Raw genomic sequence first — 16166 nt, 5'->3', positions numbered from 1 at the left:
ATTGCGGTATGCTTATGGAAGCACAAATGTTGTTTGATAAGCTGCCGGTGCGAGATTTGGTCCTATGGAATTTATTAATTTCAGGATATATCCAAAAAGAGGATGGTGAAGAAGCACTTAATTGTTTTGAACAAATGCAATCTAGTGGTGTCTTTCCAGATGTTATGACTTTCATTTACATATTGAAAGCTTGTGGAAAGATAGGAGCCTTGGATAAAGGTCACGAAGTACATTGTGAGTTTCTTAAGCAAGGTTTTGTGGAAAGATATCCTGTACTTGGTACTGTTTTGGTGGATATGTATGCAAAATGCGGCTCTATTGAAAAAGCTGAGGAAGTATTTCATGACCTCCCAGTTTGGGATGTCATTGCATGGAATGCATTTATCTCTGGATTTTCACGGCATGGCCTCGATAAGGCTGTATTGAACTGTTTTGAATTGATGCAACTTTTTGGCAACACTCCAGATGTTGCAACGTTTGTATGCATCTTGAAAGTATGTTGCAATACAGGAAACTCTAATAAGGGTCAAGGCATACATGCTGAGATCATAAAACAAGGTTTGCTAGAGAAGTCTGATGATGTGGCAGATGCACTTCTAGAGATGTATGCCAAATGCGACATGTTTGAAGAAGCAAAAGAAGTGTTTGAGACAATGCAAAATCCTAGGACAACCTCTTGGAATGTGCTTATTGCAGGATACTCTCAACATGGACACAATAAGGAAATCCAAAAATGCTTTGAACAAATGCAATTAAGTGGCTTCTCCCCGGATGCCTTTACGTACATTTCCATCTTGAAAACGTACAGCAGTGTCACGGGCATAACAGAGAAAAACCAAGAAATACATGCACAAATTGTTAAGCTAGGCTTTCTGGAAGCATGTAATGTTCTTGGAAATGTGTTAGTAGATATGTATGCCAAATATGGCTTGCTTGGAGAAGCACGAAAAGTGTTTGAGATATTGCTGGTTCAGGATGTAATATCTTGGAATGCACTTATTTCAGGATACATCCAACATGGGAAAAATCAGGAAGCAATAAACTGTTTCTACTGGATGCAGGCTGGTAGCTACTTACCAGACGCATTCACTTTTGCTTGCATCTTGAAAGCATGTGGCAGCATAGGGGTCGTAGGGAAAAGAAAAGCATTGCATGCCCAAACTATTGCAGATCACTTATTAGGAAAAGATTTGGTGATTGGAAATGCGTTAGTAGATATGTATGCCAAATGTGGTGCACTTGTTGAGGCACAATTAGTATTTAACAAGCTTGAAACTCGAGATACAATCTCATGGAATATATTAATTTCTGGATATTGTGTACATGGAAACAACGAAGAAGCATTAACACACTTTGAACATATGGAGATGGATAAGATTTCTCCAAATGTACCAACCTTTCTCACTGTCTTGAAAGCGTGTGGAAACTTGGGGGAAGCCTACAAGGGCCAAACAATACATGTGAGGGTTGTGATGGAGGGGTTTCTGGAGGGCAATGATATTCTCAGCAGTGCATTGGTTGACATGTATGTGAAATGTGGCATGCTTTGTGAAGCAAAGGACATAGTAAATAAGCTTCAAATTTGGGATATAGTAATGTGGAATTCTCTTATTGCGGGATATATACAATGCAAGCTCACAGAGAGAGCATTTTATTGTTTTGAACAAATTTATCTTGAGGGTCATTCGCCAAATGTAGTCACATTCATTTGCATATTGAAAGCTTGTAGCAATGAAGGAGTTGTAGAAATAGGGAAAGACGTCCATGCCAAAATCATATACAGTCACTTAGAGAATGAAAATCTCATCACAAAGGCATTGATTGATATGTATTCCAAATGTGGTATGATAGCAGAAGCACAAGGGTTGTTTCACACCTTTTCTAGTCGGGATTTGGTCACGTGGCATATTCTTATCGCTGGGTATTCTCAACTTGGAAAGGATGAGATTGTTTTCATGTTGTTCCACCAAATGATAAACCATGGTGAAGAGCCAAATTTGGCCACATTAGCTATTCTCCTTACTACATGCATTCATACAGGTCTATTGGAAGAGAGCCAATTATGTTTGTATGTATTGAGAAGAGTCTATGATATCATTCCGAGTTTAGAGCATTTTACTTGTATGATTGATTTATTCAGTCGCACAGGCTGCTTAGACAAAGCCGTAAAGCTGATCAAGGTCATGCCTTTTTCTCCCAATCTTCTGGTGTGGAATACTATGTTAGGTGCTTGTTGGAAATTGGGTGATCTCCAACTTGGAAGATTAGTCTTTGAATATACGTTACAATTTCATGAAGATGATGGTGCAACATATGTGTGCATGAGTAATATTTATGCTGCACAAAGCTCAACTATATAGACCTTGAACATATTGTGTGTATATATCAACTTATTCAAACTCAAGGATGAAGAACTTTTCTTGCATAGAAAGCTTTGAGCATCCTTATTGATTATGGCATAATCTGGCTCCTTCTGTGCTATGAAAAAGGACCACTGATTTTCTATGAAAGAAAAAGGTTCACATCATGAGATTGATTTTGTAATGCCACATGTACATTGGGTGAAATCATAGATTGACACATGCGTGATATTCGTGATATTCTCCATGCGCAATATTCTCAATATTCGAGAATACGAAATGACCCCAAGAATATTAAAAACCCATTCGTTTTGAAAAAATATATATATATATAATATTTATTTATTTATTTAAATAAATTTATTTCACCAAAAAAAGAACAATTATTCATTAATAGATTATAGTGTCAAGAGAGTTTATGAAACTTATTTTAATTAATCAATTAATTTATTTATTAAAAAAAAACGAATACTTATAATTTATAAGTTATACATTTATTATAAAAATTTAGTTATACTTACAAATATGATTAGTATGAACTCTAAAGATATGTTTAGTTTGAAGTACTATTTTTAATGTCAAAATCAAAATATCCATAAATTTTGAGGGAATAAAAAGTGAGAAATTAATGAGCCTTTATTTTATTTTATTTATTTATTAAAAATAAAACGAAATACATACTTATAACTTATAAGTTATACATTTATTATAAAAATTTAGTAGTGTCAAATCCCCAAGTCCCTCTTTTATTATCCCTATTTATTATCAAGTTCCTTTTTTTTATCCTAGGAAATTGAAAAAGACAAAGTTTTTTTTCTTTTTTTTTAAGTTAAACGAATACTTTACCACCCATTCGTATTCTTATTCGTTTGCATTCGAATGGGAAACCCGACGAATGCGAATATGTCAATCTATGGGTGAAATAGAAGAGGAACATTATAATTTCCATCCTTTCAATTCAATATTTCAATTCTCGTAATTCGAGTTTATTGTCATGTTCCTTTTGTACCCCTGAGCACTTATATGACAGGCTCGTAACAGTATTCTTTGATAATTTTATGATCATTGATGAATTTGGGCTTTTCATATAATATATATATATATATCATTTGAGTAGAGTGTTCTTATCCCCCTAAAGAGAATGAAAGGAGAATCCCTCTTGCATTATTCCACCTACAACATTCCATGCTTGTTTTTCCAGTCTCATTGCTTCAATCTTGTCTGCATCTTCTAGTCGCCCAGCCACATGATAAATATTAATCATACATATGTATGGTGCAGCATCTTTATCATCCAAGTGAATTGCATGTTCAAAGGCTAATCTTCCAAGCATCATATCTCCCCATTTGTGACAAGCACCCAGCATTGTATGCCATACAGTAATACTTGGGGAAAATGGCATCTCTTCAATAACGACAATAGCCTTGTCTAAATGTCCCGCACGACCAAAGAGGTCGATTATGCAAGTATAGTGGTCAAGATCGGGGATGATTTTGTATATGGAAATCATGACTTCTAAGTAGGCTTGCCCCATCTCTAGTAGACCTGTGCGGCTACATGCATTCACAAGTATAGTGAATGTCACCAAGTTTGGTGATTTTGCATCTCCAATCATTTTCTCAAACAAGCTAAATGCAATCTCATCCTTCCCAAGTTGTGCATACCCAGAAAGCAATGCGTTCCAGGAGACAACATCTTGTACTAGCAACTCTTCAAACACATCTTGTGCGTCTTCAAACATCCCACATTTCACATACATATCCACCAAAGAATTGCCAATAGCATTGTTTTCCTCAAGAAACCCCTCTCTAATAATATCTATATGTATCTCTTGGCCCTTGACAGATGCTCCTATGCTACTACATGCTTTCAACATGCACATGAGAGTAACTGAATCTGGAGTGAGACCTTGCATTTGCATCTGCTCAAAACAGTGCAATGCTTCCTCACCATTACCTAGTTGTACATACCCAGCAATCAAGGCACTCCACGAGACCACATTTCGATTCGGAAGCTCATTAAATACTTCATGAGCTCTCATAAGTTCACCACACTTAGAATACATATCCACCAATGCCGTACCTACCACAAAATCTTCACCAAATGAGCCCCTTCTACAAATTTCATTATGTATTTCCTGTCCTTTGTTCAAAAGCCTAAGAAATCCACAAGCTTTTAAAATGCAAACAAAAGTAACTTCATCTGGAGAGAATCCATAAGTTTGCATGAGTTGAAAGCATCTCAATGCATCTTCCCCATGTCCATGCTGGACATATCCAGTGATCAGCACATTACACGTAACTACATCACGAAGAGGTAACTTGGCAAACATCTCTTCAGCTTCTTCAAACAAGCCACATTTGGCATACATATCCAACAAAGCATTTCCAAGGATGCTATTCTTTTCTAGCAACCCCTGTCTGACAATGTCTGCATGTATTTCTTTGCCATTGATGTCTGCCCCTTTATCACCACAAGCTTTCAGAACGCATACAAAAGTGACCGCATCCAGAGTGATTCCCTGGACTTGCATTTGTGCAAAGTAGTTCAGTGCTTCATCAAAATGTCCGTTTTGAGCATACCCTGCAATGAGTGTATTCCAACATACTACATCCCAATCAGAAAGCTCTTCAAAGACTTCTTGTGCTTTTGCAAGCAAACCACATTTAGCATACATACTTAGCAATGCAGAACTGAGATTTTTGTTTGTCTCTAACAATCCCTCTCTTACAATCGTAGAATGTATTTGTTCACCCTTCTGAGCTGCTCCTACACTACCACAAGCTTTTAAAGCACAAAGGAAGGTAACTTCGTTTGGAGAAAAGTCATCACATTTCATATGTTCAAAATAATCCAATGCTTTCTCATATTGGCCATGTTGACAGTACCCTGAAATCATAGTATTCCATGAGACTACATTGCGGATTCGAAGCTTATCGAACACTTCTTGTGCTCTACGAAGTTCCCCACATTTTGCATACATATCTATCAAAGAGTTTCCAATCACCACATCTTTTTCTAATAATCCATATCTCACAACCTGTGAATGCACTGTTTTCCCTTTAAATAGTTTTCTTGCTCCCATACTGGCACAGGCTTTCAAAATGCATGTAAATGTGACCGCATCGGGAGAGAAACTTCCCATTTGCATACGTTCGAAATAAGATAGAGCTTTCTCGGCATCATATTGTGCATATCCAGTGATTAACACATTCCATGAGACCAAATCCAAAATTAGAAGCTCATCAAATAATTCTTGTGCTTTCATGAGTCTACCACATTTAGCATACATATCTATTAAAGCATTAGCAATAACTGCATCCTTCTCGTGCAATTGGTTTGGAAGAATCTGAGCATGAATTTGCTGTCCTTTTAACAAGGCCCCCATACCACTGAAGGCTTTCAACATACCAAGAAAAGTAATTGCATTTGGACATATACCTTCAAGTTGCATTTGCTGAAAAGACTTCAGTCCAGGTATTGCACCATTATTTCTCTGGTGGGCATATCCTGTTATAAGCACATTCCATGAGACCACATCCTGAACAGGAAGCTCATCAAACACTAATTGTGCTTTTCTTAAAGCACCACATTTTGCATACATATTGACCAAACTGTTGCCAAGAAAAGTGTTTTTCTTTAGCAACCCACTTCGCACAATATTTGAATGTATTTTGTTGCCCCTGTGGAGATCTTTCTCTTTGGCACAAGCCTTGAGCATGCAAACAAATATCTCTGTCTTGTCAGCACTATCTTTGATAGGATCAGAATCCAAATTGTCGGACATATTTTCCTCCCCCTCAGTCTTACCAACGCCACTTATTAGACTCACTTGAGGTGATTCCCAATTCTTGTCTCATAATCAAATCTTTGTCTTCATGCATCTCTCGATAGCTTCTATTACTCGATAGTTGTGTACAAGTAATTGAAAGTCAATAATCTTGTAATTGTGTCACTATTATGCATTTGTCCTTGACTCATAATCAAGACTTCTACTTCATCTGTCTTAAAATAGCTTCTATTACATATCTTCTTCTTCTTCCGGATATGTTATATCCCTTGACAATTGTCTCATTTACTACATCTCAACAGGGAGTCGCCCTCATTGATCCTTTCTCCTTGTGTTTGAAGGATCATTTCATTTCACCATACATGAATTAAGATCATTTCATCGTCGCCAAATGTGAACCATTGAATGTATTGAGTATGTTTCAATATGACACTGGAGAAGAGAAGCATATGAAAGAAAATTCTTATACGGGTCCATAATTTACATGAGTTCTTTGGGGCATTCCCAAAGGTTCCCAGAAGATTCACTTCTGGGAGTTCTTTGATCTTTTGTTCCCGCATCTTCTCCAAATTATCCCAAACATCAGTCATCAATTTTCGCAGAATGATAAAGAGATGAATATAATTGCAATCATATAAACGCCAGGTTTCTTTTACAAGAAACCACATTATGTGCACAACTTACACAATCAATCAAGAACTACAAAATGTAAGGATTTTCATGATCTATATAAAGTGATGATTTCCAATTTCTTCTGTTTTCTGAATGAGTTCAGCACCCAGATTTTGATGTTTGGATATATTCTCCTCTTTTTCAGCTTGAAAAGCATTGTTTGATCTGATATTGGATATAAGCTCTTCCTCTATCTAGGTTTCTTCAATGACCTAACTAATCTATATCATTATGTTTGAAAGGCATATAAGGTTTCATTTATTATGGCCCAGATAAGAACTCTTTTTGTCTTTCTTTTCTCTCCACATAGAGCCATATCAATGCCCTCATTCTGTTACTTGTGTTTTACCCAAAACATCTCCTTTGCATCCGTTTATTTGGAGCCAGTTTCTTCACGTTTTTCAAGGTAAAAAAACTTACCTCAGGTTTCCATGGCTGAAAATGTGTCTGGTCCCCTTCTCCATTGCAGGTGCAAATGATTTGGTTAAAGCGTATGTATGGAATGATTCCATAGACAAAAGTCCTTAATTGGCCCATGGACATGATAAATGCAGACATGCTCCGACGTTAAGGACCCATGTGCCATGACATTAACATGGCCGTGTCGTAATCTGATCACATTTGCTGACGATATTCATGATAGTGTTTGCATATGTTGGTTGGAGTTTCCAGAATTTGGTATTCTGGTTATTTTGTCACGTTAGTATTCTTTGGGCCATCAGTTCAAGCTCTAGCCTCTAGATATCCTTACTTTTTTGCTCATTTTGGATACTGATCATTCTACTGGGTACACGGCCCTAACGATTAAACATAATGTATTTCGATTATTTCATCCACACATCCATCTTTTGTGTAAATTGTATAGTTGGTGTTTTGAGGAATAGTAGGAATTGTTATGCGACCACTTTTATCATTAAAGAGGATTTGGGTTGGTATTTTGCAATCTTGATTAAAAAAAAAGTGTTGTTCACGAGGGGCAAGATTGATAGATAGAGAGGGTAGTAATTACAATTCTAGTGGAGAAGCACCAACAATATGATTGGCGTTAATCGCCCATGATCATGTAACAATCAAGGACTACATAAATGGGGTCTCATCTAAGCCATTTTTTCAAAACAAAATATCCTTCCATTAGTTGTATAAAAAGGTCATAACGGCTACAACATATATACAAAGTATTTTTTCCCCATGCCCGTCGTGTGTAAGACAATGGCAAAGGAAACAAGTCTATGTACTCCAAAGTAGAGAAAATTGTCCACTAATTTGCAAGCTATTCCATAGATACATTCCAAGGTATTCCGTATCCATAGCCACAACAAAAGTAGCTATATTCGGAAACAAGCCCTTGCAGCTCATAGTTATGAACTATTTCAATACTTCTTCAACTTGCTCCTGTTCAACATAATCTTTATCCAAAAGTCTGAATGCTACCACAAGCTTTCAAGGTAGAGAACAGTGTATTCCATGCATGTACATCTCGGATTCGAAGGCGATCAAATACGTTATGTGCTTTTTCAAGAGAACCACATTTCACATTCGTGATTGTAAACTCAACAAGTATGCTTCCTCTTTCCACATCAACCATCTCGCCGGTTACCACCAAATCCTATACATACAACAACAAAGTAAGTCAAGTTTCCTCCTCTCCTCATGAGCTTATGCTTCGGCCCCCACACCATCGTCACTCATCCTCATCAAAAACAGAAAAACTACTTAGTTAAGTCCACATCAACCATCTCACCGATTACCACCAAATTCCCGCACATATAACAATAAAATGAGTCTAAATTCCTCATCTCCTCATGAGAATATGCTTTGTCCTCCACACCATCATCGTTCATCCTTATCCAAAACATAAATTCTACTTCATTAAGTCCACATCAACAATCTTGACAAATACCACCAAAATCCTACACATATAACAATACAATGAGTCTTGTTTCCTCATCTCCTCATGAGAATATGCTCCATCAACCACACCCTCATCACCCATCCTTATCCAAAAACATAAGTTCTGCTTCATCAAGTCCACATCAAACATCTTGCCGATTACCGCCAAAATCCTGTACATACAAACAACTAAATGAATGTAGACTTCTCAAGAGAATATACTTCAGCCCCCACACCACCATCACTCATCCTTATAAAAAACATGAATTGTGCTTCATTAAGTTCACATCTTGCCGATTTACCACCAAAATCATGTACCTACAAAAACAAAATGACACTACTGTCATTGTCTCCTCATTAAATTATGTTACAACCCTCAACACCATCATCTCATCATTATGCAAAATACAAAAGATGCATCATTTTCTGCATCCACCATCTCGCCCCTATCACATCTGCCTCTTTTATGTCCTTTCTGTCAACCTGTAAGTTAAAATGGGGAAGAAGACACTATATACCTCACAATTAACTTTGAAATAAGAAAGGACTAAGACGAGGGAATAGCCAACGTGGTTGAGCATAATTCCAATGATCTTCATGTGACTCATCCAATCAGGGAGGTATTGGCCACCATATTTTATGAAAATTTCGCCTTTTCTTATGCACCTTTTCCGGCGTTCCTTTAATACTATCATACTCTCCCTTAACTGTGTGCACCAAGTTGTCCCAGACTCATCTAAGACATTTGCAAGGGGTTACAATGGAATATGGTCACCCACTAACTACATGGGTAGTGGAACATGTTGAATTCCCAATAGGCAAGACGAACACTCCACTATGGAAAGAACTTCCACTTGTTCCGATAAAGAAATTGCCACATTAGGAATCCCTTCAACTTTTGTATATATGTGTTGACACCACCATGCCTACCATCAAATGGGCATCAAATACAAAAGCATTGTGCATATCCCAATTATGGGGCAGTCCCCAATACCTCAAAAATAGGAAAAAGATCTCCATCTTTGATTTTGGCTCAACCTGTGTGAATTGTGCAAACACCTATTGTCATGGGGTCAAATAACATCGTAATAAAACTTGCCAAATTTGAGAAATGTAACTCCAAATTTGACAAGCAATCAGACATTGTAAGAAACAATGACTATTGTATATCCATTTGAACAATGCAAAAAGAAGCAATTGTCCATTGCTAGTCCATGTCGCTTTAGAGTTATCCCAAAAGCAAACCCCCAATCAAAACTCTCCAAATGAAGACCTTTGTTACAAGTGGCAATTTAGAACGCTAAGTACATTTTAAGAACTGCGAGTTATATGTATTTTTCATTCTTCTTCAGCCTTAGATGATAGCCATCGAAGAGACTTAACGGAGGAATGATACACAAGATTAGTGGTCACTTATAAAAACGGCTCTTGACCCCGTAAACACCTATCAATCCACACACACACACACACACACACACACACACACACACACACACACACAAAAGACCAGAACTGAAGGGCTGATTCTGGAAATATTTATTTGAATCAGGTAGCACCCACAACACAAGATATAGTGATAGCTAAGCACCTCTCTCTCTCTCTCTCTCTCTCTGATACATCGTGAAACTCTCTGTTGGATGATGAAAATGAGTAATTCTGCCCACAGCGTGCGCCTTACCCATTCAAACAACATTCTCCGATGTTAATAAGACCTTATGGCAGAGCTACTACAATACTCTTCATCGCTCTCTTCTCCATCAAGTTTAAAACAGGGTAAATCTCTCTCTCTCTCTCTCTCTCTCTCTCTCTCTCTCTCTCTCTCTCTCTATCTATCTATCTATCTCTCTCTCTATCTCTCTCTCTTTCTCTCTCTCTCTCTCTCTCCTGTGTTTGAATCTTCTTTTTTCGTGGAAACAAAATATTTCTATGCGTTTCTCTGATATTTCATTTCAGTTTGTCAATGGATTACAGGTCTAGATGTAACGAAATTCCTACCCGTAAATGGTAGCAATAATCCTGAAAAAGATTGGAAACTCTTAATAGAATCAGATTATGATTTTTCCAAATTGGAAACTTCTCTGTTGCTCGGAAAAGATTCATCATTAAGAAAAAGCACATTGTCCGGAAAAGATCCAATGTTGTTTAGGAAAGGGCCGTTTGTCAAGAAAGAACCATTCTTTGAAGAATTGGCTGAGATATCTGAAAAACAACATCTTAAGGATTCAGTGAAGGAGGCAATACATATGGCTTGTGAGGGAGTTTATATTCCTCGGAATACTCTCCTTCACCTCATCCAACAATGCATTGATGAGGAAGACTTGACTTCTGGCTATGATATGCATTACATTATTCAAATATATGGCTTGGATTCAGATGCCTTTATGGGTAGCCATCTAATCCGAATGTATGCGTCTTTCGGATGCTTATCAAAAGCTAGTAAAGTGTTCAGAAAGCTCCTAAATCCTGATGTTTTCTCGTGGAATGCCATCATTTCAGCTTATACCAACTTGGGTTATTATCACCAAGCTATACATTTATATAATAGTATGAGAGAATCAGGGGTAGAGTCTGATGGGCATGTATTTGTCACTGTCCTCAAGGCTTGTTGTGGTATTGGAAGCATTCGACAAGGATATTGTGTACATTTGAACATCATTGAAAGTGGGCTTGAATCCGAAGTGTATGTAGCTAGCACTCTAATTGACATGTATGCCCAATGTGGAAACCTTGAGAAAGCTTGTCATGTGTTTGCCAAATCACTGCAACGAAATGTGGTGACATGGAGCACCTTAATTGCAGGATGTGTTCAACATGGATATGAAGAGAAGGCCGTTTCATTATTTGAGAGAATGCAAATGGAAGGTACCCAACCAAATGTGGTAACTGTCACATCTGCTTTAAAAGCTTGTGGACATCTAGATATTGGGAGAAAAATTCACGCCTATATTGTAGGACATGGACTTGAGTCAGACAAAATTGTTGGAAGTTCTCTTATTAATATGTATGACAAGTGCAAAAGCATAAAAGATGTGAGTATAATGTTTGAAAGATTGCAAAATAAAGAAGTGGTGACATGGAATTCTTTGATTACAAGCTACCTTGAACATGAGCAGGAACATTATGCACTCGAACTCTTTCAACAAATGAAAATGAGGGGCATTGAGCGTAATACAATTACTTTCATCAATGCCTTGAAAGCATGTATAAAACTTGGAGATTTAGAACAAGGCATGCATATTCACTCTTCTATGATTGAAGTTGGACTTGAGTCAGATGTCTATGCTGGCAGCAGCTTAATTAATATGTATGCTAAATGTGGGTGTCTAAAGGATGCTCAAGCAGCCTTTGGTACATTGCCAAAACAAAATGTTGTGACCTGGAGTGCAATTATATCTGGATTTTGTCAATGTGGACAAGGAAAAGAGGCTTTCCAGTATTATAAACAAATGAAGCAAGAGGGCATAAAGCCAAATGAATATACAATTGTTTCTATGTTGAAAGCATGCTCAAGCTTATCAGCTATGGGAGAGGGCATACAAGTCCACATGAGTTTTATTGAATGTGGATTTTATTTGGATACATATGTAGGCAATGCTCTTATTGATATGTATGCTAAATGTGGAAGCCTCCAAAATGCATACAGAATATTTAATCAGCTTGCTAAGAGAGATGTTGTTACATGGAGCTCATTGATAGCTGGATGTGCACAACATGAAGAAGGTCAGGCAGCTATTCAGCATTATATAGCAATGCAAAGCGATGGCATAGAGCCAAATATAGTGACATTCATTACATTACTGAAAGCTTGTTCAAGCATAGCAGCATTAGGTCAGGGGAGGCTTTGTCACTCGCATATAATTAACAATGGATTTAATTTGGATGTCTACATTGGAAGTGCACTTATTGATATGTATACAAAATGTGGCTGTCTTGAAGAGGCATGTATAGTGTTTCACATGCTTCCTAAACGAGACACAGTAGTCTGGAGTGCAATGATTAACGGATATGCCCAGCACAGTGATTATGAATCAGCTCTATGCTATTTTGATGCTATGCAACAAGCAGGCATAGAGCCAGATGCTGTGACATTTCTCAATATCCTCTCAGCATGTGGCAATGCTTTGTTAGTGCATGAAGGATGTTCACACTTGAAGTCAATGATAGAGATACATAATATCATCCCTGCAATTGAACATTTGAATTGCATTGTTGATCTTTTAGGCAATGCAAAACTTTTAAATGAAGCAATTGATCTGCTCGAAAGTATCCCATTCAGATCTAACATTGTGGGGTGGATATCTTTGCTCAGTTCATGTAGAATGCATGCTGATGTAGAGATTGGACGAAACTGTTTTGATTATATTGTCACTGTCAACAAGGAAAATGTTGCATGTTACGTACTGATGTCAAGCATTTATACTTTGGTTGGCATGAAGTCACATGCAAAAATGATAGATGACCTGAGGTTGGTTTCAAATGGCTGGAAGAAGCCTGGTAAAGCTTATATTGAAGTTGATGATGTGGTTCATAGCTTCATTGTAGGTGAGAAACAGCATGGGAAAACTGAAAATATTTATGCTAAGCTTAAGGAATTAAACATGAAAATGAAGATTGCAGGACATAGATCATATACAGACCTCATGTCAGGAGGGAGAGATGAAAATGTCTTGTGTGGACATTGTGAAAAGCTTGCTCTTGCTTTTGGGCTTCTTTATGCACCTCAGGGCACAAGTATTCGTATCTCAAAGCATCTGCGGATGTGCCCAATTTGTCACTCTGATATTGAATTCATTTCCAAGGCTGAAAAACGAGAGATTATCATTGTTGATACTCGGTGTGTGCACAGGTTCCAAGATGGTCTATGTGGATGTAACATGTATACTAATGGAAAACTGTAGTTTTCAACACAGTGGATAGAGAGTGTAAATATAATTGCAAGCTTTAGCACCATTAATTGGTACCTTTCTTCAAAATTCTGTAGAATGTCATTCATCCTGAATGTGTGTGAAGATATGAGATCCCTTTATGTAGGTTGCTAGTGTGAGCGAATTTGTTTTCTGTTTGCAACCATATAAAAAGGTGACTGGCTTAATACCAGTTATCTAATAAAGGTAAACAGTGCCACCTGACCACGTTCATTCATTGCACATCAAAGTTTATGTAAAGAACAAGGTGATGCTGATAAATGAGCTCAATTTGCCAACCAGCAAGAGGGAAGAAATCCAGTACTGCAGGTCAAAGTTTAATGAAATCATATAACAGGAAGACTAGCAGAAGGAAAGAACCGCAGACAGCAAAACTAAGAACAGTTGATATAGTTGATAGATACCTTGAAATGATAGTGGGATAAAATGTCCTGAAATAAAATGAATGGTGATATTTTACAGGATTAGACATGTATGCATACTTATCCAGAGATATATGGAAAATGGAATAAGATGCAACTGTTAGAATCGATCATTGTACAATGGGAGGGGTGCTCAATTGGGAGTTGCTCAAGCAAGTTGAACTTACTGCATCACAGTTGACTCTGCAGACTGAATTGTCATGATAAGATTATGTATAGAAATTGGCAACAGTTCGATCTGAATCAAACTGAACTGAACCATGCAACATCAGCTTAATGGCTTAACCGGTTTGGTTTGGTTTGACTCAGGTTTAGAAATTTGTAAACAGTTACGTTTGGGGGCTTAAGTGTTCAGTTTGCTTCGGTTTGAGCCATTATCGGCTAAATAGCTTAACGGTTTAACACCTGAATGGCTTAACAGCTAGAGGTGACATTTTTTAAATATTTATTAAATATATAAGTTCACCTTATAAATTATGTAATATGTTATATTGCTATGAAGTTTTAACTTTAAACCCTAACATTTTTTTTAAAGTTTTAAAAGAATAACCTCCCTTGAAAAATTGAAAATTGAGTTTATAGTCACTAATCATTAAAAAACTTCAGCTTAACGGTGTCGCGGAGTACGTGTCGAAAAGGAGCGGGACCACGGGGGTCTTGGACTAGGGAGTAGGAGAAGGAAGAGAAAGATTAGGAGTTCAACCGAGAAGGAAGAGAGAATAAGATCTAAACAAGACAAGATACATCAAACAATTACATTATGGAAAGCACCACACCAATTACAACCGTGGCTGTGTAGGCCGAACAGAAGCACCACTCGACGAAACCCTAAACCCCGATAGGGGAAAAAGAAGAAGAAGAAAACCCTAAAACATGGAATGTTGACATGGAATGTTGTTTTGTTGTAGCACACTTCTCAATTAAAATGGAATCACTCAATGTGGTATTTGGTGTATTGGGCTGCCAATTGGATCACAATGAAGGTGTTATCTTGATGCTTTTTTTATATGACAGTACTTCCGCATGTTATATGCAGTTCAATGACTCAATATTTTTTGTATTCAATGCTTATGCATTCAACAGTTCTATACTTTTCATTCTAATCAATTTAATATTGTATTATGGTCGTGCGACACTCTCGAACATTAGACACAACTTATAGACTTCTAGCAATATAAGAGAAAACCATTTCTCATTTGGAGGATTAGGCTCAAGATGCACGTGTTTCAAATTTATGGAAGATTCTTTTTATGGTTTATGTGGAGCTTTCTAATATGTACATGTAGGCCAGTAATAGTCTAGGATATTCACGTTAGCAGGTTGGGAAGTATGCACAATCTAGACTCTAAACAAAGAATGTATAAGTACATAATTTGTGTAAGTTTGAGATGCAAATGAGAGGTAAAAAAAATCATATACAGTAGAGTAAGACCTAGTGTAACAAGAGTTTAGATACCCATGTAAATCTAATATCTGTGTCCTAGGCTTGCACATCATAGAAGGTCATCATTCAATGATCAAACTGTGGTTGACAACCTGCTTTTAACACACATTACCCACCTCTTGCAACATATTGTTATTGTGTGGAAGCAAAGCTTATATCTATGCCTACTGAGAGTCTTTTACTTTTATGGTAAACCGTCATCAACCATAGATCAAACAATTGCATACAGCCAGGTTCAAACAATTGTGTAACTTACCATTCTCTATTATTTCCTGTATCTTAAAGCTTCTATCATTGGGTCTTTTGCATAGCAAGGAAGTGAACTGCCATTTTGCTTCACATTGGTAAAATGCATGCTCTTTAAATGGTAACCACCAAGAAATGTAACAGGTTCCATGTTTTTTTTTGTGCATTTTATGTAGTGCAACATGTTCCATGTGTTTTGGCATGGGAACATACCAGAGATGTTTTTTTTTAAGGTCAGTATTCCTCTCTATATATTTGGTGTATTACAGAGGACGGCAACCAAGATTGGAAACTTGATAATAAGAACTTGCAAAAGGACAATGACATTGAAACTTTACTAATGATTGACTCAGATTATCATGATTTTAATTGTCATGAATTTACCTCGTTTATATAAAGCAAAGCAACACAACTATG

General features: G+C 37.1%; 2 protein-coding genes across 3 annotated transcripts; one reads left to right on the top strand and one right to left on the bottom strand.

Annotated features, from left to right (window-relative positions):
• Nucleotides 1–3283: 3283 nt before the first annotated feature.
• On the bottom strand, nt 3284–7519 carry LOC147868289 (pentatricopeptide repeat-containing protein At3g09040, mitochondrial-like). Its single transcript, XM_087317517.1, has one exon. It carries the CDS (start codon nt 6145–6147, stop codon nt 3493–3495), a length of 2655 nt encoding a protein of 884 aa, XP_087173643.1. The 5' UTR covers nt 6148–7519; the 3' UTR covers nt 3284–3492.
• Nucleotides 7520–10262: 2743 nt separating this feature from the next.
• LOC147868288 (pentatricopeptide repeat-containing protein At2g27610-like) lies at nt 10263–14463 on the top strand. Of its 2 annotated transcripts, none has more exons than XM_087317508.1 (2): nt 10263–10485; nt 10666–14463. In XM_087317508.1, exons 1-2 carry the CDS (start codon nt 10428–10430, stop codon nt 13608–13610), a joined length of 3003 nt encoding a protein of 1000 aa, XP_087173634.1. In that variant the 5' UTR covers nt 10263–10427; the 3' UTR covers nt 13611–14463. The 2 variants fall into 2 exon arrangements, with proteins under 2 accessions (XP_087173634.1, XP_087173637.1); XM_087317511.1 differs by having other exon boundaries at nt 10265–10485; nt 10684–14463.
• The last annotated feature ends 1703 nt before the right edge of the window (nt 14464–16166 follow it).

This window comes from Azolla caroliniana, unplaced genomic scaffold (genome assembly GCF_043228905.1).
Source record: "Azolla caroliniana isolate FFs.n. ecotype wild unplaced genomic scaffold, voAzoCaro1.0.p SCAF_1, whole genome shotgun sequence".
NCBI lineage: Eukaryota > Viridiplantae > Streptophyta > Polypodiopsida > Salviniales > Salviniaceae > Azolla > Azolla caroliniana.
Note: the sequence above shows the minus strand (reverse complement) of the source record. Positions and strands in the feature narration are given on the sequence as shown.

Bases quoted from the DNA above. Each gene is read 5' to 3' on its own strand.
- LOC147868289 (XM_087317517.1), bottom strand. From the start codon at position 6,147: ATGTCCGACAATTTGGATTCTGATCCTATCAAAGATAGTGCTGACAAG.
- LOC147868288 (XM_087317508.1), top strand. From the start codon at position 10,428: ATGGCAGAGCTACTACAATACTCTTCATCGCTCTCTTCTCCATCAAGT. The intron at 10,486-10,665 runs GTAAATCTCTCT...ATTTCATTTCAG, and splicing joins TCCATCAAGTTTAAAACAGG to TTTGTCAATGGATTACAGGT.